The following is a 27,549-nucleotide window of genomic DNA, read 5'->3' on the forward strand; positions in this document are numbered from 1 at the left end:
GGCAAGCCAATCATACTGCCACAATAAGAGTGCAATGCCAGCAAGATTTCTGTTGGGGTACAGTATATGAGAGGTGAGCAGAGATTGTCCTTTAAGCTGTCCTTGTAGGTAAAAGCAGGGCCCATAAAATTCAGCTTAGACCGAGACTTTATCAAGGAGAGAGATTTAATAAATCATTTGGCAAATATATTTAGAAGACACAAAATAAGACTTTGGGATCACTTCATTACGTGTTCTTTGTTTAAATGTAGCTTGTCTACCCTGACTCAGTCGCAGTTCTGTTTCTGTAAAATATTTTGCTTTCCATACAAATTGCTGAAAAGAATTTTCAAAATGTCAGTACGTGTTAAGCACTTAGTATTCATAGGATCTTCTGAAAAGCCCATCTGCTATGCAAATTAATATCTAAGAGTAATTTCTGAATGGAGATTCATAGAGGCATGGCTCAGAAAAACAATTAGCTTATGTTTACCTTCCAGTGATTTCTGTGACATACAGATTTTGACTTGAATGCTGTACAGAGTGAGGATTGATTTCCTGAGCTGAGGTTGTATTCATTACAACTAATAATGTCAATATATTGTTTGCTTATTAATGGATTTGAATGTTATTTGCACTTCCCTCCACCAAGTTCAGTTCTCAGTGCTGGAAAATACACTCATCCATTTAATTCTTCTTGAAGTGTGTCCTATGTGACTGTGTTGTTCCCCATGCTGTGGGATGAGGTGGCTTTTTCTCAGTTGCTCTCAGGAGTGCGTGTCCCTGCTGACTCTTTCTGTCCTGTACCGCAGTGCACCTCGTGGACATCTGGAACGTCATAGAAGCCTTGCGGGAAAACGCACTCAACAACCTGGACCCCAGCATCGAACTGAACGTGGCTCGCCTGGAAGCGGTGATTTCAACCATCTTCTACCAGCTCAACAAGCGGATGCCGACAACTCACCAGATCAACGTGGAGCAATCCATCAGCTTACTGCTCAACTTCTTGCTAGCGGCCTTTGATCCGTAAGTCTGCCTTTCTTCCCTACTCTCCCAGCCAGTTAAAGGGTTCTACTCACTCCAGAAATATCTTTGGAAAACAATCAAACAAGCTAAATTCTGACCCAAATAATGAGCTTGTGAATAGTGCTAACTAGGGAGAGAACCTAAATTAAGGACCTCTGCTTTCCTTTTTGTCGAGCCAAGTTCAGCACAACTGTGTTTTCATCCAGTTACTCAGACTTGTTCCAGTTTATATCAAAGAAGAATTATCTACAGAAACAAATTTACATCAGCTTCTCATTTGCCTTGTTATTTATTGACACAGCAGTGGCTGACACCACTGCAATGCCTCTGCAGCAGTGACATGGGTTAATAGCTCATTATTTTGAAAGAGCTCATTTTCCTGCAAGTTCTTGCAGCTGTAAGCATTTGGGTTTTTTTCTGGCTCATGCCCGTGCAGCGTGATTTTGAGACCATGACAGAAATAGGATAAAGACCTGGAGTTGATGCTGAAATTCACATTGTTTATTACTGCATGGGACCTGTATTGCAAAAAGGACAAGTTCAAGACAGAGCAAGCCTTACCTTAACAACTATACTTGTGTATACATATTACAGTTTCTGAATATGTAGTCATCAACCTGTACTGCCGTACTTGCAGTCCTCAAAACTGAATTACTGGAGAATGGTGGTTAAGTCTGACAGATGCAGATGACCCTTCGCCTCTTTATGGTTTATATTTTGAAAATTCTGCAGCTGAAAACACTGTCCATGATGTATTAAAATAAGAATGCAGCCCCTTTCCCCCTCTCTCTTTCCTGTCCTCTCTCTTGAGAGCCCCGGTGCTGGGTACCATTGAGCACCTTTTGGAGCCAGACCAGCCAGCGGCTCAGTTGCCATGGCAACAGGGAGAAGAAGTAGATGTTCCACATGACAAGGCTGCACCCAACCTCCCCTCTGGCCCCTCTGAGGGGAAAGAAAGAAGCCGATGTGTTGTGAAACCATAGACTTCAGGCATATTTTTCTCCCCTCAAGGCCAGTAAAAGAAGGAACAGGCATTTTAATTCGTAGCACTGTGGCTGTGACAAGAACACTGAAGGATGGCAAAAATGGCTGAATGCGTGGATGGCGGTCTGCAATGGCATGCTGCAAGCAAACTGCTTCCCAGCTGCTAAACACAAGGAAAGAACCAGAACCGTGTAAGCAAGACTGACAATAGCATGCTTGTTCTGTAGCTCGCTGTAGCGGGGGAGAGACCTCAGCTGGATGTCAAGGCTGCTTGCAGAGGAGAGGATTTTACCTCCCCTATAGGGAAACAGAGCATGTGCTTAAAGGGCCAAGGTCATGTTTTCACTGGTAACATCCCATGTGCTGTGGGGTCATGACCTGTTTCTAGGCTCCCGCAGGAGCTCCCAGGGTTGAGGAGGCTGTGACCCACATCGTGTTTGCCGAGCAACAGCTCAGTCTGTGGTGCTGCCTCTGAGTGGGGTGCACAGGATGCGCTTTCCAGAAGGATAGAAAAACCCAAAGGACCCCTAGGAAGAGGCTTCCAGCTCTGGGATCCAAAACAAGGACTGACTGCCTGTCACCCCATTTTAAATGCACCTCGGATGAGGTTCACGTGCAATCCAAGATAACGAAGTTCAGGCTTCACGGAGATGTGTGTTGACAAGGTCTCTCTCTACTGCCGTGGGAGTTTGGACACCTATCACAGACACAGACACACAGGTTAAGAGTCTGATTCTCAAAATATGCCCTATCCTTTTGTATGGTTTACTGAAGATTACTGAAGTCTTGGGTTGAGCGTTAGTTTAGCAACAGCTGGTGGTCCAGATTTCACTGTTTCTGAGAAACGGAGAGAGAGGGATGGTGCGAGAGCTGCTGGAGTCTAAGCAGAGCTGATGTGTCTGCTTCCTATGCTTTTCTCTCCCCTGCAGTGCAGCAGAAAGGTCCTTCTCTGCTGAAGGCTACAAGTTTGTAGAAGGAGGAGCAAGGTCTTTTCTCTGTTTCCAGAGCATCTATGCAGGGCTGTGAAGTGTTTAATTCCCTTTCTTCTCCTTCCACCTTTGCTAATCATTGAAAGCCATACAGGCCAGCTAGATTTTATGAAGCAAAAAAATGCATTTCAGAGATTTGGCCATTATGCATTCTGCATCTTCTAAATGAAAGAATCTTGCCTGATTCTAATAAAATTTCCTCTCTGAAACCTGTTTGTGAAAATGGGAATTTGTAATTATAGCCTCTGACATTTCTGAATTGGCTGTCCTGATTAGAGTGGACAGTAGGAGGCCCACAAGTAATTGAAGAATTTCATTATTTTTGGGAAAGATAACTTAAAGCATTGGGGGAGCATCACTTCATGCCTAGTTTATGAGAAAAATCATTTTTTCCTGATGTCTGTTTCATGGGACACATGCTATTTCTGAAGATATGATTTCTTTATAGCTATCCCCACCATATGGCTGTCTCAGTGTGAGTATTGCTACAGATCCTGACAGATGTCAGTGTCATCCATTTGCTACCACTCTCCTTGCTGATCCAAAAGGCAAATTCAGGCCCTGGAACTGGATTTAGCCTTGTATGGCCTGTGGGTTTTATCGGACAGTCCGTGGGGCTTCCTTGCTCTGGGGAGAGGCCACATCTCTCTGCAGCCATGCATTTGAAGAGGAAACCTTCTGCTCTGCCCTGGTGTCTAAAAGCATGTGTTCTTTTTTGTCCTTATTTTCCCCAAGTGGCAGGAGATAACCTTAAGCCCTGGCCATCATTCCCTTTCCTGAGTACTCCATCCCATGTTGTTGCTAAGTACACACTAGCTTCAAGGGTTGTTTTTGCCGTCGTTTATGCTTCTAGTGCTTTTCTGTAAGGATCTGAAGAGTAACCTCAGTAAGAGAGGTGCTATATAAAACAAAAATATTTTTCTCTCTTCTCCCATTTCCACTAGTAAAATTTATATCTCTTTGCATTAGCCAGCCTAAAGCTTCTTTCAGGGAGCACTGACTTCAGTAGAGATCTTCATGCTGCTGTGAGCTGCTGCTTCAGCATTTGCTTTTAGGCAGCAAACAGTGTGGGGCCCCAGTGCTGCCAGTCAAGGGCATCTGTAGTGCTTAGACATAGCTTAGGGCACTTCTGGATCCAAATGATGCTGGCAAGTCAGTAGGCCTCATTATCCTGTCCATTCATCAGTCACATATATTTATACATACACGTGTGTATATGTATGCATGCACACACATACGCATTTGGAGGGCAAATAGAATTTATACTGGCTTTAGTGATGCTTTTATGAATACAAATGACCGAGACAAAATACAGTGTCAAAACTAATCAACGCAAAGGGAGAGATTGAAGAGAGACTTCCCATTTGAGTATGGGAACAGCTGATGGTTCTGGGGTGGAAAGCTGAAAGTGAGTTGATATGTCTGCCATTCAAAAATATAATCCCATTAGTAAATGTAACTAAACCTACTGGGAAAAATTATCTAAATCTGAAGCAATTCCACATGGGCTTTATTTTTTCACTGATTTTTCCATAGCTTCTTAATAATGCTTTCATTCAGCATTTATTCTCCTTAAGTATAACAACTCTTTTAAAAGTAGATGCAAACTTTGTGATGAAACAGTGAAGAAAAATTCCCAAAGATCTAAAGGATGACACGCACAACAGGAATACAAAATGACCAGATTGTCAGCCACAACAGTGCTAAGTCCTGGTTTGCACAAATTAGAATCCAGTCAATGAAGGATGGGAATAAAGAAGACTGGAAATTGCTACACTGTGATTTTAATCTTACGAAGAGAAGAGAACACAATATAATGGAAAAGAAAATGTGCACGAAAGGCAGCATGAAAGAGCATAATAAAGATTTATATCTTAAATACTGAAATGGTGAATTTATTTCTTTTTGTCTGTATCTCTAGTTGATTTTCTGACAGAAAGCAGAATTTTGAATGAGTGTGAAGAATATTTAGAATTAATATTTAGAATCATGGGTTACGCTGATGTAGAAATGAACCAAATTCACCTACATTTAAAAATTATTATCTAGCCAACCTTATGGAACTGACTCATAAGTGCCTTAATGAATGTAGCAGTGAAGCACATAGCATGCTTTAATGTACTGAGAGGAGTATACCAACAAAAAAAAAATCCAAGAAAAACACATTTCACTGTTCGAATGCCAAAAGAATGAACGTTAAAAAGCAGATGAGCTTATGAGATCATGGCCATTCTCATCTTTGGAAAGGGACTGAACATTACAGCATTTTTGTTCTGCCATTCCTGTCATCACTGGACTTCATTTTGCCTAAGCTGGGGTATAGGTCTTTTAGGAGCTCAGAGTGCCTTGCAGTGTGTGAAGTCACGCATTACTCATGCAGCTCAAATACACCAAAGTTTCTGTAATGGTAGGTAATCACTGGAGACCATAATGACTGTAGAGGGAGAATGAAGATAGCAAGAGGAGCAATAAAGTTAAGCCATTGCGTGCTTCAGGACAGATGAAGGAAGAGCTGTGAAGTGCTAAAAGTGAACACAGCACCCTGAGAGTGCAGTATATGGTCTGATCCTTCCAGGGAGAAAAATAAGTTTTCTATTTTACCTGAAAGTGACTGGATTTTCAGAAAAAAAATACTGTCTTTTTGCCCCAAGGCATATTCCTGTGTCCATTTGGTGTTTAACAGCATTGTGCATTTTAAGTTGAAAATAGAGAGCCAGGCGTAACCTCAGTTTGAGCAAACCAGGGACAAGACTCTTCTGTGCATCACAACAAATGTCCTTTGCTCATTCTGGGTGTAGGTATGTTTCAAATTTTCAGCGAAGTCCTTCTTAAAGGTTCATAGGGGTCAGGTGTATCATTTAAAAGGTAGTTGTCAGGACTTATTAACAGGTGCAATACACAGCTTATGCCATTGTGTGAGCCATTTCTGCTTCTTTACTTTTGTTCCCAGTGTTGATTTTTGCACTAATTTTCAGTCTTCCAGGGACAGAAGATACACAATGCACTTAGGATAGGAGCACCATGAGTGTGATAGGTGCCTCCTAGTGCTGCTGTAGCACAAGTAGCAGTAATAATGATAATCTCCTTCGTGTATAATGAGATAAACAGTTTAATACCGAGCTTTATAGACATAATAAGTCTGTGAGATCTTTACAGAATTATGTTAGTTAGTTCTTTATGTGTGTTTCAACAAAAAAAACCCTGATTTAAAGGTCTTACATCTTTGTATGTCAATCCACATATAGTGTGCATTACAGTGTGTCATGTCAATGATATATATTTTAAATGGAAAGAGGTCCATATTATAAAATGGACATATAAAATATGTCTACTTTCTACTTCTGAACAGGGAAGGACATGGTAAAATTTCTGTTTTTGCTGTCAAAATGGCCTTGGCAACTCTTTGTGGAGGAAAGATCATGGACAAATTAAGATGTAAGTCTTTTGGTTGACATTTTTTGCCTGTTAATCATCTTTGTACTTGGTGCTGTGATGTCCATAGTTCAGGTGCAGAACAACATTTTTTTCAGACTTTTTTGACCAAAGGATTAATGTCAACCTTCAGTTTCCTCTGAGCCTTCTACCACAGACAAAGAAAATTGAATTTACAAATTGTTGTTGATTGGAGTCGACAAATAGTAATCCCAGGTGCTAATCTAGTCTTCCAAATTTGGTGCCATTTTTTGATATATTATTACTAAGTAGAAACTCAAATACAGACTGAACTTAAATTGTAAATGGATTACTGTTTGTTCCCTAGGCTGCTTTAATAGGAGCAGAATCCATCCAGTGGAAGGCTGGAGTACAATGCTGATTTTTCAGGTCAGCAATCCCAGGGTCCTGTTGCCAGAATTTCCCTCCCAAGTTCCTGGAACTGAAGTAGCTGACACGACAGCCTGAAAAATGATAAATGTTCCTTAGTCTATGATCCCTTGCTAAGCTTAGGATAATTTTAAACAAGGGGAAAAGTAACAGCTGAGAAATGTGCATCTCTGAAATAATAAAACTGTGACATTTTTATACAAAAAAAAAAAACAGAAAAGAAAAAATGGAGTGAAAAGTAATGCATCTGAAAGACCTTCAGTGCTTTGTGTGTACAAAACAATAATAACTGACGTAATGAACTCATTGTCAAGATTTAGATTTGACATGGTAAGCTGGCAGTAGGCAAAAAGCTGATGTTGCATATCTTGTCAAATTAGATCCTTCTTATCTGATTACATTACTGCCTCATACCATGTATCAGACTTTGCTTAAAAAAATGACCACACACAATGAAAAAAAAGAAACAGGAATATTTTATTATCAAAATCGGCTACTTTTTAATATGTAAATAATTCTTTGTTTTCTACTGGGAGGGGTTATAATTAAACATGCAGCAATAGTGGAGGTTTCCATTAGCAGAACATGTTTAGCACTTCTGGTTTACACCAGGTGATACTGAATTCAGAGCAGATCTGTAGCTCTCACTGAAGTTGCTGTGTCCTTTTCTTGTCTTTCCTTCCCTCAGATATTTTCTCCATGATTTCCGACTCCAGTGGAGTGATGGTTTATGGCAGATATGACATGTTTCTGCGGGAGGTTCTCAAGCTGCCCACGGCTGTTTTCGAAGGGCCTTCATTTGGTTATACTGAGCAATCAGCAAAATCCTGTTTTTCGCAACAGGTAAATGAAGAGTGAGCAACCCAGACACAGGCTCTCAATCACCCCTCTGAGTAGGCCAAGTCTTCCTTACTTTCTTATGCATATGTACATCTTCACTCAGGAAACACATGGCTGGGTGGAGGAGAGATCCACTTTGCTAGTTTCTGTGGTGTAAGTTCCCCATATAACCGCAGAAGAGAGAGAGGCTTAGTCAAGAAGTGATTCAGAGCAGGATCTTAACTTACATGTTCCTAAATTAGGGAGCCTGAGGAGACTAACTTCCTAATTTAGGCATCTAAGTTAAATACTTACATTTAGGTGATATAAATACACAAGACATGCTATCCTCCACTCCAGTAGTTCTTGTTGCTATAAGCATCTATGAGACTTTAACTTCTCCATGCAAAGCTCAACTTCCACCAAAACATCAAACTACATGTTTTCCAGGTGATGGTGTACACACACTAGAAGTTTACGAGTGAGAAGAAAATTGCCTTAAACCTTTATTGAAAATGAGAGTAAATAGGTATTAGAAAATCCTTAGTCTCTTAGAGATAACATCAGTGAAATAGAGTCAGGAAAGCAATGAATTTATCCTGAAAAAAAGATTAGATTTTTCCACAGCTCACCAGAATCTGTAGGTGCACTGAGTACAGTACGGTGGCTGCAGCTTATACCTAGCACTCCAAAAGATCCCATAATTGGGGCTGGTTGTCCAAGTCTCCAATGGAGAAAGAGAGAATTCCTCTGGCTCTTGCCACACATTACACTGTATAATTGCATAAATATAAAGTAAGGGAAGATGCTGGAACTGGGAAAATGTTAGAAATAAAGTGGTATTTTCCTTTTGGTAACTGAATACTGTTGAACAAGTAAGTTGAATGGAGCAGGAATAGTGTAATTTTCATGCAAAGTACAGTCTCATTTTTTGTTTTCCCTCAGTTTCATCACTAATCAACAGGCAGTCCAGTCAACTGAGAGGCATTGTTGAAATTCATTTATTGAATCATCTCCCAAACAATTTTAAATGGTAATGTGGTAATGTTTGCATATGTGAAACTAGTCTTGTTTCACGGAGGAAGACCTAAGACAGAATTTCATCTTATGTTGAAGAATTTACATAGTGAAGTGACCTTTGGTAGTTTTGTGTTAAGATAACAAAAGGGTGCTCTTGCATGGCACCAGGGCATTCAAGCTTTGCATGTTGGACATGCTATTATTAAAGATAAAAAAAGCAATTTCTTTTCTTGAAAAAATGTCATTCAGGCCTTATTTTCTATCTACGCAGAATGGCATCAGAAATAGCACTTTCATTGGCATTACATCCAAATGAGTGGACCAGATAACTAAGGTACCTTCAGAAATAAAGTCTTCAAACAAGCATTAGATGGTTTAGTTCACAATCTCCACTTAAAGCTAACAAGAGTTAGGTCTCTGTCTGATGTAGGTAGATAGCAGATTTGCAAAGCTGCTGTTTTGCATCTGTAGGCAGCCAAGTACTCTTGTAAATCTAGTCTAGTATTCTCATTACGTGCTCACTGGGCATGAACTAGAGTTTTGAAATGAGACTATGTTGTGGTTTAACCCTGCATGCAGCTAAACACCACGTAGTTTCTTGCTCACTCCCCCCTTACCCAGCATGCAGCTAAACACCACGTAGTTTCTTGCTCACTCCCCCCTTACCCACTGAGGCTAGGGAGAGAATCAGAAGGAAAAAAGAGAGAAAACTCATGGGTTGAGATAATAAGCAGTTTAATGATTAAAATAAGCCAAGCTAAAACAATATAATAATAATAATAACACTAGTGAATTGTAATAAAAGTAGGAACAATGATAATAAAGCAATCAAAATTATACTCAGCTCACAGCCGCAACCACTGGCTGTACATTCTCAGCAACACTGGGAACAACTACAGCTTCAGCAAAAATGCAATGGTCATTGAGCAAGGGAAGGGTAAGCCTCAGGAAAAGCCCCAGGCTTTCACACATCCCCCCAGCCATCCTCTTGTACAGTGGGGAAAAAAAAATAATAAGCTGGGAGCACAGGTGCAGGCAAAATTAAAAACAGTCCTTGAGTTAATGTAAACATTGCTGGCAACAACCAAAACATCGGTGTGTCATCAACATTCTTCTTGGCATGAACCCAAAGCAGTCTCACTAGCTACTATGAAGAAAAATAACTCTCCCAGCGATTACTAAAACAACTTACCAACTTGTTTTCACTAAACTGAACACTGAAATCCTCTTAGAAATGCAGCTTTTACCAAAAGCCTTTCAGTCCCCTGATACATAGATTCCTCAGTTTCAGGGAAGGAAAAAATTCTGGGAATGATCTGTTCACGGTGTCAAACCCATTTCAGTTTGCATCTGAAAGGATTTTTCCTGCTGTAGAAATGTTTTCATATTCCCCATTGTACTGGTTTACTTGATCAAACCATGTATTTTCCTCCATTTGTGAACTACTGCTAGGTTGAATAGAATTCAAAATAGAAACTACAGTGATTCCTCATCAGCAAATTTATGGAATAGAAATGCCAGAGCAAGTGGCTTAAAGTTTCAGAATACACATGTGTGGTTTGAAAAGGAGTTTTATCTCCACTACTTTCCCCCATAGGTAGGTTTAATGTGATGTTATACTGTATTTGTATTAAAAAGTGTTGTTATTATTATAAAAAGCACTTTTTATTTCTCTTTTTTTATTCCAAACTAAAAGATAGACACTAATTTAATTTTCTTAACGCTTGTTGGCTAAGTGTTATTCCACAAACTGACACTCCATCTGTATGTAGCGTATATGTAGAAAACAGCTTTCAGTTTCTACTTCCCCAGCAGCTGAAAAAAAAATGCAGGGGGAAAATATCCCTTTTAAAATGTATGGAAATTGCTCTGCTGTGTCCTTTTAAGGGACACTGCCCTCTGTAATCCATAAAATCAGTGACCACCAGAGGAGCTTGACCATAAAGCTGTCAGTGAAGCTAAGTTGCTTTATGTGGTGCAAATCAGGTTTTAAATTACAGCTGCATTCAAAAGTCTGCTGCAGTGTGGAAGAGCTGTTCTTGTCTCTCCATTTGTCTGCTTGTTTAGACCAGTTATGTGTTTACTGCCCACTTACCTGCCTTCAAGAGCAGAGGAAAGTCTTAAAGCCACTCAGCTCTGCAGCATGGGGCATTGGAGGACCTGTCTTCTCCTAGACTTCCTTCTGCCTTTTCTCCTCCTGTTCTCAGTTCTGGTGCAGACAGCATAGAAATTTGCTGGTGGCATTGGTCAGCAAAGCCATGCCAGACAGCCACAGCACTTCTCCAGAAGAAAGGTCCTTTTCTGTGAGCTGATGCTTAGAGCATAGGATGCCTATTCGGGAAGTGGTTATCCTCTCTTCATGGCTAGGAAGATCATTCATACAACAAGCAGGTGGTAGCTGTTTGATGGGACTTTCATACTGTAGGTATTGTGGGTAAAGATAGTGTGTCAGTGAAATTTAGAGCTCATATTCTGGCTATTTCTGTTACTAAAGAATCAAGACCATTTTCACAACTAGCCTGCAGTATTTTCTCCTAGGGACAAATATTTTTATATATTTCCCAATATCTTGCAATATTTCAGGCCTGAGACTGTTACAAAGTGAGATGTTTTCCATTGATCACTCAGTGTATAAGAGAAATAATTATTTTTTTTACATCTGGTGGCAGTTGTATATAAATGCAGCACAGACACTCCATCTGGAAGTCTCAGCTCTGAAAAGCATTCCACAACACACGGAGATGATACATGTCACTGCATAGCTGCTGGTTTGCTTCCTCATGGGGTAACCACAGTTCTTTAGCAAGTTAAAGCAGTAGCTTATGCAATCATATATGAAAATTTAGCAATCCCTTTGGATATGTGAATGCTACTTAAATATGTATTTCTGTAAATTACATCTGCACACATTCTCAACAAGGCTCAGTACTTCTGCATCTGTATTTTAAAGGAAGGCTCAGTTGCTGATTTCTTAAGGACACTGTGTCCTTGACAACCCAATAGGTATGTACCTTATTACACACTGTGTAGCCACTATGCTACATAGGAAAGAGCAGATACTTATGGTGGAGACATCTCAGGCTGAAATATCACGTATAGTTCTGAAAAAAACAAATGAACTAAGATTTGTGATTACTTTTTCCAGCCACCTAAGAAACTGAAGGCCCCAGATTGCATTTTTTACATCAACAGGGATATTTTAGAATTAAAATCTCTTTGAAAGATAAAGGGGCATATATCTTTAAACACTTACAGATGTAGAGAGTTTAGGAACAGTTTCAGTCCCTGCGTGTACGCAAACACAACTCCTCAGAATCAGAGCTCGCCTATAAGTAGTTGCCATCACTCAACAGACAATCATAGTTTCTTAAATTACAGTAACACAATTGGCTGTGATGGTCTGTTCTTACTCTGTACTTGTTTTGAAATTATACCCTCTAGTCATTATTTTCTTTCATTTTCTTTGTTGGAGTCATTCTCTGCAGTGACTTTTCATGTGAAAATTTGTAATACATGGTGATACCCTACATGCACTTGTACAGGTTATGGGGTACTTAAAACACATGAAAACACGAAGAGTTGTATACCAGCCTTATTCACAAAGCGTCTTCAGGCAATGACTTGAGAAGAGAGTCTTGAAGTGAGTAGGAGCTAGGAGTCTTCAACCCGGCCATGTGAAAAGGGCTGCTAGTTATCAGTAGTGTACATTGTAACTACTAAAAATACTCCAGAGAAGCTTTGCTAGTATCATTTGGTCTTTTTAGCAAACCAGAGCTACAAGCAAACAGTGTCTGAAACTTGTTCCCGAGTGTTTCTGTAAGAACAAGATAAAATCATTTTGATACTGTCTGACTACTGATTCTTTGTGCATGTTTGTTTGCTTGTTTGAGCAGAAAAAAGTCACATTAAACACTTTCTTGGATACTCTCATGTCTGATCCCCCGCCACAGTGTCTAGTGTGGTTACCACTTCTGCATCGACTGGCAAATGTTGAAAATGGTAAGTAAGAGCTGCTGCCAAAAAACAGTTACAAGAGTAAACTTTTGTATGATGATTTTCTCACTCTGTAGATGCTTTTGTATGAGCTACTGTACTGGATTCATTGACTCTATGTGCTATTTTTACAGTGTCTGGTAAAATATTTAAAGAATCTTGTTGGTCTTACAGCCAGGGACATGGCTTAATTTTTGCTATGCTCAGGAAATTATCCTGATCATGTCCTCTCCTCCTGTGCTCTGTATAAGCAAAGAGCAGTAGGATTTGATCCATTCACACACTTAGATTTGGTAAACTATCAAGACTGCAACTTTTATTAGCTGTGACATATGGCAGCAGAGAAGGGACAGCTTGACAGTTTCCTTTCATGCAATATTCTTGGCAGAAGATGTCCACTGCAGTGCAAAATAGCAGCCAAAGGTCCTTTCTTGTGAAGGACCTCCTGCTAAGCCTGCACTACCAGACAATACACTCTGAAAAGGAAGTTCCAGATTTGTCCTTGTCCTTTGCTTGTGTGAAAGATGAGGATTTAACTGTGAGATGCCTCTTTCTCCTCAAGGGTTGTCTTTCCCCAAAATGAGTAGATCACAGATTTTAAGACAGAAAGAGACCATGAAGACCAACTTATTTGATTACTGCACTGTACGTATTGCACGTTCCTGGACAAACTCACAGATGTTGTTCTCCAGCCAAACCCTTCATATACTGTGTCTGTAGAAGGTGCTGCCACACTGAAAGTGCAGGGACAGAACTAGAATGCTTGTGCATCTCATCTCACTGTGTGCACCACCAAGTTGCATCCCACAGATTCTGTACCGTTCATTGTGTAGTTCTGGAGGAGTTCCCCAGCTCCAATGCAGGAGGCTTCTGCTGTCCAGAAGGACCAGCACTGCCAAAGAGACAAGAAATGCCATTTCTTGCTCATGATCATCAGGAGGTGATGATGCTGACAGTCATTATTCCAATACTTTAAAGCTAGAAAAAGGAAGATTTAAAAATGGAAGAACTTTATAAAAAAAATTAAAAATATTAATTTAGCAAGATAAATAGATTTTATTTGTAAACAATTTTCCAGAACAATATTTTGCCTCAGAGGCTGTTCTCTAAGGGGCTTGTTGAATATCCCTGCATTGTTGCTCCCTTGAAGTTTTACCTCTAGCATTAACTGAAGCTTTGCAACACTGCAGGGAAGAAATGTAGGGGGGCAGGAGAAAGAAAAAAAGTATTTATACTGGATTTCCAACAAGAAAATGGGACTGGTGGAAGGAGAGGAGTTCAGCCATTTTTTTGGTGATAAAAGGAGAAGGAGCAAGTTGTACATGTTCTTGACCTAAATAAATCCCTCTTCCACTAAAAGAGACCAGGGTTGGTAAGGTGATGATCCCAAGTCCTTCTTTGCTACAAAGCCACCTATCTACCTTACCTTACTCAAGCTCTTGTCATCCATCCCTGTCCCTCACCAGCTTCGCACTTGTTTCCCAAACTAGAGCACTTACCCTTCCTGCTGCGAAATTCTGGAAAGGAATAAAAACCCTGACACACTCAGCACTGATCCAAATCATCCCAGACTGAACCTTATGACAGAAGAGCAGAAGGTGTCTGGGAACAAGGAGATGTACGGTACCTCATAGTAAATTGGGTACATGCTGTAGTGAGGAGGAACAGAAATAGCACAATTGCTGGGAAGAGGCCTTAAATTGTCGTGATTGGTGCCTTAGCGTGCTCAGTGACCTGAATCCTCGCTACTGTCTGCTTCTGAGTGGAGCAGAGAACAGGACCACACAGGTCCCTTCAATGGCCAGCTTTCCCAATCTGGGCATCCAAAGCTAAGTGTTCAAGTCTATATAGATACCTAAATGATGCCAGTTATACAGATGAGATAGCAGTAAAGAGACAAAGACATGCCTAACTACATTTTTGTGCTTCCATTAATCAGCTGAGTTTGACTTTTCCTCTGAGGTGCATCGCTTTAGCTCCCCACAGCACAGCAAAACGTTCAGCTTCCCCCAGTAATGCAGCTGAAGGGTGCAGTGGATTTTCTCACATATGAATTTTCTCTGTTATGTGTTCTGTTTGACACTGAACACATTTTTCACTGCTATGAGCAGGAGGGGCAGGTATCAGCTCAGAAGTGATGAAGGGTTTGGGGCCCAGTGTCAGAAGCATTGCCCGGGGCACAGCACAGGCCTACTTGAGTTTTCACAGGTCAAAGTTGCAGGTGGCATCTGTCACTGCAAATGCTAGAAACAATGAAGGGATTTGCCCTTCAGTTCGGGGCTTTGTTGGTAAACTTATGCTGGGGGTTTCTCTGCTCTGGTTTACGGGTTGGCATTTCTTTCTCCTTGCGCAGTCTTCCACCCCGTCGAGTGTTCCTACTGCCACAGCGAGAGCATGATGGGGTTTCGCTACCGCTGCCAGCAGTGTCACAATTACCAGCTCTGTCAGGACTGCTTCTGGAGGGGCCATGCCAGCGGTTCCCACAGCAACCAGCACCAAATGAAAGAGTACACGTCATGGGTAAGGGAAGACTCGCCCCTCGCTGCAGACTGCTTTGCCCTCCAGCCAGAGGAGAAGCCTCTGGCCGCAGCTCCAGGCAGTCGTCTGGCACGGGGAGGCTGGGAGCTGGGCTGCCGTTTCGGATCGGTGACCCCATCAGGGAGGCTCCAGCCTTGGGAGCCGTCGGGAGATCGCGAAGGTGGGAATGGTGTCTTCAGGGTGAGGATCTGGGGCGCCTGTGATGGTGGGTGCTGCAGGGAGGGCAGCGCAGGAGGGGCTGGCAGCAGGGCGCCAGGCACACGCAGCTTCTCCCAGTCCCACAGGACTCACGGTAAAATCATCATTGGGTTGCTCTGTTTGGGTACGTGTAAATGAAATTATGAATACTTAACGCTTATTCATCAACGTTTTCAGTCAAGTGGCTGCAGCATATGCATAGCATTTGGGATGGTCCTGGCACTGTACGTTTGAGTGTGGTCGCAGGCTTAGGTCCACAGTTGTGTTTACTGTCGAGGAAAGCACACTTCAGTTTTTTTGTTGTTAAACAAAATAATTCAGTGTTTTTTCTAAGCTGAAAGAGAAGTATCAACAGCTACATTAACCTCTGAAGGGCACCAGACCTGTGGGCTAAGCTCTCCACGGACTGCAGCAAAGGCTCAAGAGAAGCCTTTGGTCATGTACCATTCCAGGCCTTCAGGGTTCAAATCCAGACTGGCAGAAAATTCCTAACTAATCTCAAATATCACAAAAGTATATCATTACCAAAAAAAGAAAATTATGCATATAGCAACTACATACATTTGTACAGCACTTTGTGTGTATTTTTTAACAAATTTCTGAAGCTTAACACTTTTAAAATATCTGGTTTTCTGTTGATGGAGCAGGCAAGGGTTAAATTTGACATGGTTTGCTCTGTATGCCAGTTACACAGCCCTGCTCTGCATCTCAGCAGATCTGGGTCTGTAATTGTTTTTGTTAGTCCTAATTGCTGCTTGTTGCATAGACACCAATGGCTTGAGTTTAGTCTTTGAATAGGAAAGTGCCCACTACCTAGCTCTGACTCCATTCCTAACAGCAATTTGTGCTATAAAATCTTTTTCTGCTGTAGCCAGGGAGCTGTAATTAGAGGTAGGAAGTAATTGGAAAACTTAAGATTTCTGCTCAGCAGAAGACAAAAACATGAATACGTGCCTAGTGGTTTCAGATGTTTCCTTGACAGAAACAAATGTTTTGCTTCAAGTTTGAAATTGCCTTTCAGTGGCATTCATTAGCATTTATTCATACCTGGTTAGCATTCTCCAGAATGCATCTGTATCGAGCTCCACAGGCAGATTGAAGGTGTTCAGGAGTGCAGTGGAACTCAACTGATCTGAATTCAGAGTGAAATTGCATTTTTAATGAAAGAGAAAAAGCCTGAACTTTACAAATTAAGGTTAGAATTCTGTAATAGAAATATTTCATTAGTATCTTGATTACGGTAATAACTTGACCTGTGTGCACATGCACAATACCACTCTTTTAAGTTCCAAAAACATTTTTAAATTTCAGAGTGTGGAGCTGTGTTGTGGGGGAAGGAGACAGTGTAGGGGTCACTACCCCTGTTTTACTGGCAGAGAAGCTGAATCGCAGAGAGATGGGTTGGATTCCCTGAGAATCTCTCACACAGCCTAAAAAACACCCCAGATCTCCCAGCTTTTCCTTAGAAAAGTGTTCAACTGCAAAGAATGTCCAAACAAAGCTAAAAAGCAGAAAATACTGATATTTTTAATTTAGACTTGCTGATGGAATCTCAGAGTGTAAAAGGCTGCTTCTTGTGCAAAGCCTCCCCATGTTTTGGTGATGGTGTTGGTGACAATACATCAGCTTCTTCTGGCACACTGTTGCCATGATGGGGCAATTCCCACCACGCATGTGTCTCAAGTTTCCCATTCACCCATCTGGCAGGGTGGCCACGCTGTGGCCATGGAAGGTGGAAGAGGAGCTTTATAGCAGCAGCTAAACAGTACAGGGTGGAGGAGGGAAACAGTAGTGAGGAGAAGGAATATAGCAGCCTTGTGACTGGCCCATAATTTAGGAAGGCAGCAGTATCCTGTATGATGTATGTGTATGGACAGGCGTACACAGATTTGTTCTGCTTGCGCTCCAAGCTGGTGAGGTAGGGGCCAGCTTCAGTCCAGGTGACACTGACTTTGTGCTGTCCTTCTGTCCTTATAGATGTACCGCCCCTCAAGCCTACTCTAAAGGCCCCTGAATGTAGGAGTAATCTTTCCTCCAAGCAGTCTTTGCCTTGCCAGACTCTCGGGGTGGGAGGGGGGCAAGGGGGGTGTCGGTGGATACGTATGTAAGCGTCAGAGCTTCCTGTTGTTTTGTGCTTCCTATAGCAGAAACAGTATGCACCTTACTTGTCCAGATTACCTCTACCTTCCTTGTTCCTCCCAGAAATCACCTGCTAAGAAGCTAACTAATGCACTTAGCAAGTCTTTAAGCTGTGCTTCCAGCCGTGAACCTTTGCACCCAATGTTCCCTGACCAGCCTGAAAAACCTCTAAACCTGGCTCATATTGTGTAAGTATCTGTGTGCTGTAGAGAAAGTAAGCTTTGTGGTAGAACTTGCTTACACCAAGTGTGGATACTATAGCTCTGACCAAAACGGGAGGTAGCTGTGTCATACCAGGCTCAATGCATCACAAGTGCAAATTTGCTGATAGGGGTATTTAGTATAAAAATGTTCTTCTGATGTGATTTCATTTGAAAAGTCAATGGGGTCTGTACATATAACCAAATACTGGGGCACGATGTTGGTATGTCCCCATTCTCCTCAAGAAATATTCATGCAATTTCATAGAGTTTCAGCACTTTGGGATGTATTCATGCTGAGAACATTAGTTTTGGCAGCTAGAGACTCTCAACATGAGTGTATCACAGGTATGTCTTGACACAAGGCACCAGAGAAAGTGAAGTTCTACCAGTTCTATTGAAATTGGTGTCAGAGTTCTTGCTGACTTTAGAGCCGCAGCTTCACCCAGCCCTAAAATCAACTTACATAATTCTGCATAAGAGTTACGCTTTTAGTTGCCACATCACTTGAAAAGGTTTTATTACCTTTACATCTTGATATTTTGGGAAAACATTTTTTTTTAAATATATATATATAGTAGTTTGTGTCACTACTTTTTTTCTCTACAGGAATCAAGAAACTCAGAGCAGGGGGAAAATTTATTTATGCAGTGTGGGGAAATGATCACCTTGTTTTGTATTTTTTTTCTAAAGCATGTCCACCATCCATAGTGGCATTTCTTCAGATTTTCTCATTTACCAGTTTATTTTACCCTTGCTTCCTCAGTCCTTTAAAAAAAAAAAAATAGTTAAATTTTCCAGGAGAAATCGGGACACTGGTTGGAAGAAAGTTACAAAGAAACCAACTTGGAAAAATTATTCCAAAGATACCATCTTTCAAGTATTTCTCTTGTTGATACATGTTTTAAGAAAATATCTTTCTTAACCACCTTCCAGGGGCCCTGACTGAAGCATTTCAGGCAGCAGCCATTAGAATTTTATTTGCATGCTGCATATCTGTGTTACTGGCTGCTGGAACCGTTCTGATCTGTAATTATTATATATATTTACTTTTGTCTGTCCTGAATGTTTGTATGTAGCATCTGTAAGGGCAAGTGCATGCTGCCGGTGTGGGCTGTGTGACACTTGGAAAGGTTGTCTAACCTACCTGACATTTTAAGCGTAAGTCACGCTGAAGGTCCTCCTCATGTGGAGCAGAATTTTTGCAGGCATAAAAGAGTACTCTACTCTTCAGACACAAGGTGCCTCTGATAGATACGTAGTGCCAAATCCCTGTTACACTCGACTGTCACTTAAGAGTGAGTCACTTAAGAGTCCCTGCACTTCTTCATGGAGGTGTAATGGGAGGTTGTTTTTCTTTGGAAGAAATCATCCAAAGTTGGATCTGCTGAGCTGCTCCACTGCTGTCTGTGGTATAAAAGCCTGGCTCTGCTGGCAAGTCAGTGGTGATTTCACAGGGCAGATTTTGGCCATCCATAAGAGAAATGCAAAGAAACAGAGGGGATAAAACTGAAAGAGGAGCCTCTGTTCCCTGTTGGCTTGAGGCCCTTCAAGGCCCAGGGGTATGTCAGAAGATAACGAGTAGTGAAAACTGGGCTTCTGTGACTGGATTAAATGCATTTAAGCAAGGCAAGGGGAAGGTACCATAATTGAGTAGGATCTGTTCCAAATCTTTTCTGTGGATTTAACACCTTCCCTTCTTCCTAACTATACAGATGTAATTTAGAGTGATTGGATGTGAGAACGAGCCACCGTCTATTTTGTCTAATGATAGAGTTTCTCTTTATTCGTAGATTGAAGGCAATATAACTTGACCATATATATTGGCTATAATGATGCATGAGAGAAAAACCTGTAAGTTGTGAAGGTAGCATGATCTACAGGCTAATTCACATAAATTAACTGAGGGGAGAGATATGCTACAGTACCTCATTGAGAATATCTTCTCGCTGATGTGATTTTTATTTTTAAACTTAATGGAAGTTGAGAGAAACAGCTCTGGGCAGGAATCCAACAAAAAAGGTTTTATGTGTGCATTTAATGGAAGAATTTTGGCAACAAAACAGTATCCTTTTCTTAGCTTCTAGCTTAAGTGAGAACAAGTACTCTCTGCATTACTATACAGCCTTTCCTTTTCATTATTCTTCCACCTTTGAGTGGTACCAGACAGAAAGACTGCATGGCTTTTCTGTTTTACTGATGCCACACAAAATTTTCAATTAAGCAACACATCTAAGACTCATCTAGAGAAGGAGTTATCAGAGTGTCATTAAGCTGATGGAGGAACTCCATCCCAAAATGAACAAGAAGTCATTTTTCTTTCTATACATAAGATTGGCAACAAAAAAGAAATGTCAGACTGCAGAGATGGCAAATGGCGTGGCCAGTGCATCATGGAGGGATTTACAAATGCATTCTGCACTGGTCTGACTTCGTTTCCATTGAAGCCTGTGGGAACATTATTTTTGACATCAGTGTGAAGACATTAGACCAGCACAGAGCACTTTCTTCTTTGTTAATTTGGTTAATTACTGTGGGCATGTGTTATTCCATAACGTGCGCTTACTACATAGCCTATTTCCAATAGTATTGTTTTCTGCCTCCTTGAGGAAAGTTGATTATCATCAGCTCACTTTTATCAGAAAGCTTAGTCTCTCGCTTCCAGAAATTCAGAAATAACCTCAGAAAGATATACATTTATAGTCAAGAGATGAGTTTTCCTCTGCCTTACCATAAAGTCTGCTGTTCTTATCTTCCCACATCACACATCTGGGTATGTATGTTTGAGTATCCATTTGATATTCAAGCTGAACCTGAGGAGTGTGACAGTGGGCATCAGCCTTTAAGAAACTTGCCTTGGGAAAACACAGATTAGTTTAATAGTAGTTTTCATCACATAAGAACTGACAAACTAATGCTAATTAGAAAACCTTAGCAAAGCCCTGGATTTTATAGACATTTGTACACAACAGTAATTCTGCATATGTTAACAGCATCGATGATCTTTTATGCATAGAGGCTGTTATGCTTTTTGCAGAATCAGGGTAGTAAGAATGGAGTATGTCCAATTACTTAGATGATATACATATTAAACTTACAATTTAATTAATGATCTCTTTTCCATTTCATTTTGGCTGCAAAAGAGATACTTGGTAAGTATTTTTCTTCTTTAGTACACTAAAGAAGTAAAAAAAGTTTCGAAAAAATGTGATAATCTTATTATTACCAATCCTTAACTTTTTATCAGAGTCTAGAACCAAATAAATTGTCTTTGGATACAGAGTCAGTGAAAGGGGGTTGGAAACTTTCCCTTCCACCCTGATTTTGAGGTAAAGCTTAGAGAAGACACTACCCTGAAGTGTGTATGGGCTTAACTGCTGAATCCATGGGTGCAGCATACCCACTTCCTACTTGATCGGTGGAGGGGGATTGGGTGCAAGGCAAAGGAGAGCCCAGTCTGTTCCAGGGGAGTCCTCCTCCTGCCTCCTTCCCTGGGTCAGCACTGTGAACCAGCCTCTCCTCCCTTCTTCTCTGCTGTTTAAGGCCCCACAGCCCAGGGTTGTACCCATCTTTCAGAAACCCTAGCCTATGCCCAAATAGTTTTTGAATGTGTTCACTGGAAAGTGGCTGCATTGAGAAAAGGAAAAATGCAGTAGTCACATGTAGTTGGTATGAATTATTTCTCCTACGTCAGTTACCAGTTTACAATTGCCAGACAACAAAATACTGGTTACTTACTTGTTAAAGTAGTTTCTAATTATTATATCAAAATTTATTTTCAAATCTCTGTATTTCAAGACTCATTCCACAATGTCCTTTACAGTGGATTGGTGCTGATTATGGTCTCATCCAAGCTCTTCCTAACTCTGATGAAGGAGTCCCTGAAAAATAACATTACACTCTTCTCCATAAGTACATAGAGCAAAAAGTGCTGCTTCTCAAATTAATGACTGACCAAAACTGGAGTTTTTCGTGTAGGTCTGCAGGTGCAGGGTTAGGCTAAAACTGTATTTTCATATAAATGACATGCCAAATCGTACATCTTTCCATTCCAAATTTCAGAGTTCTTAAAATTGGTGTGGTATTTTCATGCTGAGAGATCCACTTGGACTTGTTAAAGACCACGTTTATGCTTGTTTTCTAATGGTTAAAATGAGAAAGAAAACGTATAGTAATAGTTCACTTCTGTACAGAACTGACTTTCTTCAGTTCTTACAAATGGTTTGGATGACTGGTTGTCTTGCACGGTTAGAGACCAGTGAATATTTTGCAGATGACTACTATATTTTGATTTGCACATCTGCAAAATTCAGAAAGCAAGATAGATCTTTCACAGAGCTTAAAGGGGATATTAACCAACTTGAAACCTGGGGAATTTGAAGTCTGAATTATATACGGCTTCAGGTTCTGTTCATATCTGATTGAAAACACTGTGATTTTAATAACATATTTTTTAGTTTTTCCGGAGCGTCTATATCTTTTGCCCAGTGTTGCATAAGAAGTCCATTAAGAAGGGGAAATTTCTCCTTAATGGATACATTAGGAAAAATTATGCGCAAAGTATTTTTTAAAAGTAGACAGTAAAAGAAAGCAGAGGAAATATTCTTTCTCATTTCGTTTCAGTAAGAGCAGAAAATAAAGAATGTGATAATAAAACCTTCATTATTAATGAGTCTTCTTAAACAAGATACTGATTTTAAATTCGGATTTGAGGGGTTGATAGAGCAGTTGAAAAGCTTTGCAGTTAAACCTGTTTAGTACTACACGTATTTTATGGGATACTGAGGGCTATAGGTGCACTGTGGTCACTGTGGATGTTGTAGCATGGAGCTTAGCACCAGGAATAAACTCATGAAAAGATGTGTGATTTATTGGCATTTACCCCTGCAGACCTCCGTGCTGCTGCAGTGAACGTGCTACTGCTACCAGTGTTCACCCTTGCTGGGTGGAAGCAGTGACTGCACCCTGGACTACAGGCTCTGGAAAGGAAAAAGGCCACAGTGGTTATTTTTCCAAAGCAGGGACAAAAATCAAGCAAGTTGCTTAAAACTCACCTCAGAACACACAAAAGCATTATTTCCTTCCAGGCTTGAGTAACAGTGTGTTTTATCAACTTCTGCTTAAAAACACAGCATATTAATTTGGAACTATTGCTGCTTAAAGCAGAAGATGCCAGCAGCAATGTGACTTTTAACAAGAAGCTTATTTAATTCTCTGTAAACACAGTCACTGATGAGTTTTCTTTTGTGCAAAGTAATTGCAACTGGATATTTTGCCTTCTTGTAGGCCCCCCCGACCTGTAACCAGCATGAATGACACACTCTTCTCCCACTCTGTTCCCTCAGGAAGTCCTTTTGCAAACAGAAGGTGAGTTCTTACTCTACTTTATGTTAAGCCACTATGTGAGTGTGATGGAAGTTTCAATTTTCAATTCCTCCCCAGAAACAGACAAACAAACAAAAAGCCAAATAAGAAAAAATAACTAAAACACTACCCACAAAACCAAAACCAAAACCAAAATAAAATTAACAGACATCAGCACAAAATGTCTTGGTTAATTTGAACTGGTACCAAGATATCTAGATGTAGAGCTGGCATTAGGGAACCCCAGACTCCTCACAGCAGAGCACAGAACACTGGTTCTCATTTGAACCATTACGTCCCGCTAAATGTGCTGCAAGTGGGCTTTTGGTGAGAAGCTAATTTTTAGCAGCACTGTGGGAATAGAAACTGGGACATGCCGTTGCCTACTGGGAATGCCTGCACCGTAATGCAAGGTATGGTATGAACAAAGAGAAAATGTGTTCATACTTGCAAGATATAGCAAGGCATTCTTGTTCCTCGTAAAACATTAGGATTTTCATTAAAGACTACAGGAGAGACAGAGTAGTCTTGGCATATAATGGCCCTTCAGCAAACAAACCAGAAAAGAGTGGTCAGAAACATTAATCCCGAAGAGAAGGTGCTTGCAGCCAAGTGTGCATTTTGGCTCAGTATTTTGGCTCATGTGGCCAAAATATGTGTGTAGCATTTGCCAGCTGTTTCACCTGATCTATGTAAGCCTGCAGATGCACATAGATGAGAAGGTGACAGAAAAATAGCTTCCTGCTGTGTTTATGAAGACAAGCGATACGTCTTCCTTGGGTGCATTTTATTGCTTGGGTCCTGCTGTACATGCCAGTGCTTCAGTGTTTCCAAATAACCAAACACAATCTCTGGATATGCATGGCTACATTTTTTAACACCAAAACCAAACCTGCAGTGTGCCACACTGCAATGTCAGAGTAAAGAGGTTTTGCTACTACTTTGATTTATGAGCTTTGTTACCCAGAGATATAAACTGTAAGCTCTCAGTGTTATCTTAGTGCAAGTACCTGTTGGGTGGAGCTGAGATGCTTTTTGAAAGCCAGCCCCAAAGCAGCCCCCAGTAGCCCAAGATCTACTGCCTGTACAGTGATACTGCAAATGCGTATTCATTTCTGCTGATGGAGTATATGGAATTGTATGTGCCAGGGCAAGGCAGGATAATCTATTTGTGGCCTCTCCAGGAGAGGTCATTAAGAGCAATGCTCTTTAAGAGTGTAGCTTTTGCTTCTGTTTATCCCCAGGAAGTCCCTGTGCTCATTCAACAGAAGTATACTTTGCCATTTAGGCCAGGGACCTGCAGTTCCTTTTCTCCTAGAGGAAGAACTTCTTGATGGAGAATCCCCTAAAGGCAGGAAACAATAAAAACCCCACAACCCTAGGTACCCAGACTTCCTTCTAACTGGATAGCACGACATACTTACACAGCAAAGTTTCTATGATGCAGCACTCAGTTCTGGCTCTTTGAGCATTAACAGTACCCTGATATTTAAAGCAATTACATTGCTTGTATATTAAAAGCTATTGTGACTTTTTTGTCAGTTACCCAGCAGTATTTTTAAGCGTTTGACAGCTTATTCTCATTATTTCTATTCTCAACTCTAATAAATTTAATTTGCACTTTTTTATACCAAAAGTAAAAAAAATTAACACCCTACCGTCAAGTCAGTATCCTTTCCAAATGGTTACAAATTGCATATATTGTCATGAACCCACTCTGAACACACTGATCTCTGTGTATACTTTTCGGGATATTAACAAGGTTTCATTGTTTGAATCATTTAGGTTACTTGGGGGTATAAATGCAGCCAGTCCTGTGACTGACGAGCATTCTCTTATAAAGCTGTATGTAAATCAGCTTCACAACAATTCACGGTCAGTATGAGAGCACTAACCCACTAATCGCTGTAGTTCTGTAGCTCATGCACCAAATCATTAGCAATTCTGCTAAACTACTAACGATACTCTTTAAGGAAGGCTCTGGTGGGCTAGAGGGTTTCTGTGGCTCTAATTAGTCTTTTGAATAGACTTCCTGCTGGCTGTGGGCTTTGCCAACTTCTCTTGCTTCTGCACAGCACAAATCTTTCATTTCACCCTTTCACATAGGATTAATTTTAATGTAGCTAGAGGAAGTTGGAAGCATTGGTTTTGAAAACCAAAAAAATGCACCTTTATGGTTTCATCCTCAGTGTATGAATTCTTGACTGGGGAACAAAAGAGATTTATATGAGAGCCTGAAAACGACTCCAGGTCTCACAGACAGCCTCCTCTTCCTCTTCCACAGCTCTCGCTGCTGGTGGTCACTGTTCTGCAGTTAGCCCTGCTTGCCAGTAACCTTCCCCAGACCCCTTTGCTTTGCTTTTCAAAATGGCCACAGAAAAGGCATATCTAAATCCTATTAATGCTAATGAAGACTTCCCATTTACGTGGTGAGCGTTGGGTTTGGACTGATGCCTCTGGTTGCTGCACCGTTTTTTCAGCATTCCCTCTCATCTTAGTCACCTAAAGGATGAGCCTATTTCATTCTCCGTAACAGAAATATGCTGTTGGATAAGAACAGTTTCCCAATTTTTTTTACTGTGGAGTATAACGACCTTTCTTCTTTTTTTTTTGATTAATCTGTAAGCATTAGCTATAATTCAGTAAGAAAGGACTGAGACCAAGGCAGTTTTCTGCTAAATGCCAAGTTCTTCAATCTGTATTAGACTAATAACAGTATCTTCATTCATTCTTTTTAGGTTTTACTATTATTATTACACTGGGAAAATCAGGCCTCATTAGTGGAAGCTCATCCTTTCATACATCAGAGAAACAGACTATGACAGCTCTGTTTGCAGTTGTGCTGATTTTATATTAAATGCTGTGTGATTCATATTATAATAAAAATTGTACAAACTCAGGGTAAAATTTCTAGCTGAACATAATCAATACTAAAAGCTCTGCTGGCTGTGTTTTCACTGCAGATAACTTATGATTACTTTGTGTTGCAATCTAGTCCAGAGGTTTCAGATAGCTTTAAAGAAAGTTTTTATGTAATGAAGGTGTTTGTGCAAAGGAGTATTGGCACAGACCATCATTTGTAGCACTCCTCTGGTATTTATTTCAGCTGGTTGTGCTCACATAAGAACATTGCCATTCACAACCAGTTTCTCCCTGTAGCAGGAAATGCTGAATTCAGCACACCGAGTCATTCTGCTGCTAGAAATGGATATGGTCTCGTAAGTTCAGCACAATAATATCTTCATTTATGGATTCATGGGAGAAGAAGGGAAATGAACTGGGAAGAAGAATCTTATTAGAGGAAAGATCTCTAATAACTAGTAAATTCAGTGACAAATTGTGAGGAACAACTGAAAGGAGGTTGAACAGTATATGTTCTTTGCAGATTAATTGCATCTGAAGCACCAATTTTGGGTGGGTACACAATTATTCCAGAGATCAAAGGAGGTCACATTCAGACTTTCCTTGAGATGCTTCTTAATTTCTTCAAGGCACTTCAGAATCAAAACCCCTTAAAATTTCTTTGCTTGCTTTACCTAGTTTGAGCCACTATGTCTATAGAGAGCTTTCATGAGGAGGTTGGCATAAAAATTATGAGTACCTTTCTTCTAAATGTACACAGTATGCAAACTGATATCAACCGCATGCTCTGTACAGCTCAAGAACAACTTTAAAGCACTTACATTAGAAAAAAAAGAAAAAAAAATCTGTGATCTTCTCCCAGATACCAAATCACAGTCATTTATTGCATTGACAGCTAATATGTGATTAAGACTATAAGTCCTGTAACAGGTTTCAATCTCAATTTGTTTTTGTGATCTCTGATTACCTACAGGGCAGCAGAAAAAGGAATATTATTGCAGAGTAGGTAATGCCCTTGCAAACTCAATGAATTGGGTATGGTATGTCAAAACAGGTAAATTGAGCGTTATAGGAACTTCTGTCCAGCCAGGAGGAATAAGTCTACACCCTGAATTAATGTTTTCTTCCTTATTTGGATTCTTTTGTTCCCCAGCTGCAGTCTGTCAGTGCTGCCTTGAAGTCTGTAGCTACCATAGTAATGGATACAATCTCTTTCTCTTTCTTAATAAATGTCTTCTTTAAGCTATGAAATCATAGGGCTGAGGTGGATTAAGATGAAACAGAATATTTCTTCTTGCCTTTTTCTCAGCCTCTTGTCACAGCTAATACATGTAGTTCTAAAAACTCAATAAACTGCAATAAGCGGAGTGATGCTGCACATTCTGATGAACTTGAAATGACTTGGCAATTCTGTGGTAGACAGAAAGAATGCACTATGGTATCAAATGTCCGTAGCCATGAAGAAACTGAGTCTTATTTAATGCTGAGCCAGAGTAGCTGGTGCCTTTTTTAGCTCCACATAAAAGCTAAAAAGAATTTAATATTCTACCTAGGCACAGCAAGAGATTAGGCCAAACCTTTGAGCAGAACATAGTAGTTGCTGCTGTTGTCCATGT

The 27,549-nt window shown here is 40.5% G+C and overlaps 1 protein-coding gene across 1 annotated transcript in view; it reads left to right on the forward strand.

Annotated features, from left to right (window-relative positions):
• Nucleotides 1-27,549, forward strand: part of LOC104541502 (dystrobrevin alpha-like) — an 84,049-nt gene that overhangs the window by 27,212 nt on the left and 29,288 nt on the right. Inside the window, 9 exon segments of the mRNA XM_010185580.1 lie at nucleotides 792-1,005; nucleotides 6,328-6,413; nucleotides 7,489-7,643; nucleotides 12,533-12,638; nucleotides 14,986-15,152; nucleotides 17,571-17,695; nucleotides 20,851-20,859; nucleotides 22,994-23,078; nucleotides 24,834-24,946. Of these exon segments, the coding sequence (XP_010183882.1) occupies nucleotides 792-1,005; nucleotides 6,328-6,413; nucleotides 7,489-7,643; nucleotides 12,533-12,638; nucleotides 14,986-15,152; nucleotides 17,571-17,695; nucleotides 20,851-20,859; nucleotides 22,994-23,078; nucleotides 24,834-24,946 (1,060 nt within the window).

The sequence above is a fragment of the Mesitornis unicolor genome, unplaced genomic scaffold (genome assembly GCF_000695765.1).
Source record: "Mesitornis unicolor isolate BGI_N332 unplaced genomic scaffold, ASM69576v1 scaffold18055, whole genome shotgun sequence".
NCBI classification, from domain to species: domain Eukaryota; kingdom Metazoa; phylum Chordata; class Aves; order Mesitornithiformes; family Mesitornithidae; genus Mesitornis; species Mesitornis unicolor.